Source organism: Rhincodon typus, chromosome 43 (assembly GCF_021869965.1).
Source record: "Rhincodon typus isolate 14 chromosome 43, sRhiTyp1.1, whole genome shotgun sequence".
Classification (NCBI taxonomy): domain Eukaryota; kingdom Metazoa; phylum Chordata; class Chondrichthyes; order Orectolobiformes; family Rhincodontidae; genus Rhincodon; species Rhincodon typus.
Genome location: NC_063374.1, coordinates 9960776 through 9964811, shown reverse-complemented (window position 1 = coordinate 9964811; position 4036 = coordinate 9960776). Strand labels below are relative to the sequence as shown.

The window sequence follows — 4036 nt, the reverse complement described above, 5'->3', positions numbered from 1 at the left end:
GGCACTACGGGACAATTTAGCACGGCCAATCCACCCTAACCTGCACACCTTTGGACTGTGGGAGGAAACCCATGCACACACAGAGAACGTGCAATCTCCACACAGACAGGCATCCGAGGCTTGAATTGAACCCAGGTCCTTGGTGCTGAGAAGCAGCGGTGCTAATCACTGAGCTGCCCTGAATGGGAGCCATTTTCCTCAAAGGGTTAGAACCTGTTGGATGGGTTGAATGGCCTGCATTTTAAGATTCTGTGAATGTTTTGATGTCAGCAAAAGCTGGAAAGCTAGTTTAACCACAGACAGGGCCGGTATTCTTCTTTAAAAGACAGATGGAGCGGCAGCTGTTAGCACAGACATAGATATTTGGAAATATTTATAAAAGCGATAATAATGTGTTGGGAGCCAACAATCAGGGCGGAACCTGGAAGTTGGGGGGAGAGTTGGGGGGGGGGAAATGGAGCGGCGGAGGACCGGAAATAGACGGGGGAACGCAAGTCCCCGATGACGGGTGTAAACCGGAAACGTCGACACTGCTGCTCCACTGATGGCGCCTGACCTGCTGTGTCCCTCCAGCTCCACACTGTGTTAGGCACCGACTGCAGCATCGGCTTGGTGCTTTGTACCTCCGAGGGGAACGAAAGTCGCCTGGCGGGTTGGTGGAGGTGGGGGTGGAGGACCGGAAGTAGACGGGGGAAACGAAAGGAGCGGAGGACCGGAGAAACGAAAGTCGCGGGGGAAACAGCAAAGAGCGGAGGACCGGAAGTAGACGGGGGAAACGAAAGGAGCGGGGGAAAACAGCAAAGAGCGGAGGACCGGAAGTAGACGGGGGAAACGAAAGGAGCGGGGGAAAACAGCAAGGAGCGGAGGACCGGAAGTAGACGGGGGAAAACGAATGGAGCGGAGGAAAAGAAAAGAGCGGAGGACCGGAAGTAGATGGGCGGGGAAAACGGAAGTCGCGTGGACGGGGCTGGGTAAAGCGGTGCGGACGACCGGAAGTCGACCGCCGGGGGAACCGGAAGTGAGGGGACGGTGCGCGGACGCCGGGTTGCCTTAGCAACGGGGCCTAGTCCGGGCGGACGGAGCCTGAAGATGGAGGGGAGCGAGCGGTGAGTGATTCCCCCCCCCTCCCCAAAGGAGGCGGAGGGCGAAGAGGAATGTTATTAAAGTTGAAATAAAATAATAAAAGAAAGGGGAAAGGTAATCAGGAAGGCTAATGGAATGTTGTCCCTTATTTCAAGGCAGTTAGAGTATAAAAGTATGGATGTCTCACTGTAAGTGTATAAGTAGCTGGGTAGATCACATCTAGACTGCTGTGGGTAGTCTGGACCCTTATTTAAACAGGGGCAGTTTGGAGAAGGTTCATTAAGGATGATCCCTGGTATGGAGGGATTGTCTTATGAGCAAAGCTAAATAAGGTGGGACTTTACTCACTGGAGTTTAGAAGAATGAGAGGTGATCTCATTGAAACATATAGGATTCTTGAGGGGCTTGACAGTGTAAGTGTGGAGAGGATGTTTCCCCTCATGGGAGAGTCGAGGTCGAGAGGGCATACTTTCAGAATAACAGGCTGCCAATTTAAGCCTTCTTTTGCCACAGATAGCTGTGAAGGGTAGAGTCCCTGTGTATATTAAAGGCTGAGATCAATAGATTCTTGATGAATTGGGGAATCAAGAGTTACAAGGAACGGTCAGGAAAGTGGACGTGAGGAAGTTTGATCAGCCATTATCCTATTGAATGGCTGAGCAGGCTCAAGGGGCCGAATGGTATAATTCTGCTACTATATCCTGTGTTCTTAAGAACAAGCTATGATTATGTCAGTTCTCCTGAACATTGGGTCCCGTGATACTTTTGTGTCTATTGGACAGTGACACGCATTGAAATATAGTTTATAAACAAAACAAAAGCAGGGAACTACAAATCCCAAAAGGCAATGCTCCTTGAGGCCTCTCGCCCAAATTCTGCTTTCCGATTGGTTCGGGCGGGCAGAGAACTACAAATCCCAGAGGGTGATGCACAGGTAAACCCCACAGCCCACACCCCGACCGATTGGGATAACAAGCCTGGAAACTACACTTCCCAGAGGGCGATGCACCCGACTTGCGCCCCTTCCGTTGCCCGATTCGCCCGAGCGGTCACGTGTGCCGGAAGCGCTTGCTTCACCTGGAGTTCCCCCTTCCCAAAATTAAACGAACACCCCCCCCCTCCAAAAAAATACAAAAATCATTGCAACGACCTCGACAGCGCCGTCAGCCATTGAGTACAGAGAAGCGATAAAGGTGCTCGGGAGTTGGTGGTGGGCCGGAAACGAAGGGATGGAGAAATTGTTCGCCGTGCTGAGGCGGGGCCGTTTTCCTTGGGGCTGGGGGCCGTTTCGCGCGCCGCCCGTTTCGAACGTTTTTCGAATCCAACGGTCACAACAGTCGGCGGCCGGCGGCCTTGCGCTTGCGCGCTGGCTACTGTGCGCCGGCCGCCGGCTCCGCAGTCCTCACTCGTTGGCGTCCGCCTGCCTCTCAGGGATGTCCCGCGAGGAGTTTAATCCTTCCTGGTCCACCACCGATTGGAAAGTGGCGAAAGGTAAGTGCCCAACCTCCCCGCACCACCTCGTCTATTGTAACCACCAAGTTTCCAAGTCAAAAACAATATTTCGCCTCAATAAAGAGAGAGAGAGAGGTTCATCACCTCAGGAGGGCAGGTTCAAGACTTGCCAGATTTGAGAGGGAACAACAATTTATGCCACAGGATTGGGGGAAAATGTTATGATTGAGTTGATAAGTGGCCGGTTAAGAACAGTGCACCAAGTTCAGAAGAAGGGTCACTGGACTTGAAACATTGACACTTTCTCTCTCCACAGCCTGACCTGAGGTTTCTCCCACAATTTCTGTTTTTGCATTGAGGAAGTATTGCCCTCCACATATTCACTTTCTCAGAGAAAGGTGCAACTCCTGAACTTGCACTCGTTATCTATGGAGGATGTGAATATATAAAAGTGAGCCACTTTGGAAGCTGGACTTAGTTGATAATGCATTTGGCATTCGAAATAACTGCACAGAAACCGGTATCCCATCATAAGGTCATCTTTATTTACTCTGTGGCCAGTCAGTCCCCTGAACTGAGGAGATTCTAAATCCCATGGTTATATTTGATTTGATATGATTTATTTATTTTCATGGGTACCTAAGTACAGGGAAAAGCTTCGTCTACGAGCAGTAGTCAAATCACAGTAAGCAGATCATAAGGTAATAAAAATTAACAAAAAACTTAGAGAGACATACAGATATGTCACACCACGCATGGGCTAGGCAAGATCAACATTAGCAAGATAAGCAGTATTTGAAGTTACAGAGTCCATTCATCAGTCTAATATTGGCCAAGAGGAAGCTGTTCCTGAACCTGTTGGTGCATGTGTTTAAGCTTCTGCATCCTCTGCCTGACGGGCATTACCGGGGTGCGGTGGGTCTTTGATGATGTTGGCAGCCTTTCTGCGGCAGCAACCTGTGCAAATGGAGTCCATGAATGGAAGTTTGGCTTCCTTGATGGTCTGGGCTATGCATGCAAACTTCTGTAGTTTCGTACGGTGCTGGGTAGAGCGGTTGCCATACCAGGCTGTTATGCACCCAGACAGTATGCTTTCAATGGTGCATCTGTAAAAGTTGGTGTAGATCAGCCAGGGCTTTCCTGATTGGCCCAGGTTAACAACCTCAATCAAGGATCTTGTAGTTAACAAGATCCAGCTGGTTCCAATCCCTACAGGATTGTACACCAATTGCTATCCCATTATTGTAGTTTCTGAAATATTTTCCACCAACGATAATAGTTTTTGTAATGGACCTATCCCCAGAAATGGAAACAGGGACATTCAGAAAGGGAAGGAGGAGTTGGAGATGGACCAGGTGAAGGTGAGAGCAGGACGGAAATTGGAAACGAAATTGATAAATTTTTCCAGTTCAGAACAAGAGAGGTAAGTAGCACCAATGATGTCGTTGAAAGAGTTGTGGGGAGGGGTCCATGTATGATTGGAACAAGGAATCTTTCATGT

General features: G+C 49.6%; 1 protein-coding gene across 1 annotated transcript in view; it reads right to left on the bottom strand.

The window, feature by feature from the left end:
• The window catches only part of LOC125487663 (E3 ubiquitin-protein ligase pellino homolog 1-like), a 12818-nt gene extending 12213 nt beyond the window's left edge, over window positions 1–605 (bottom strand). Inside the window, exon 1 of the mRNA XM_048619643.1 lies at window positions 472–605. Within this exon, the coding sequence (XP_048475600.1) occupies window positions 472–605 (134 nt within the window). The remainder of the gene's footprint in view (window positions 1–471) is intronic.
• Window positions 606–4036: the final 3431 nt, after the last annotated feature.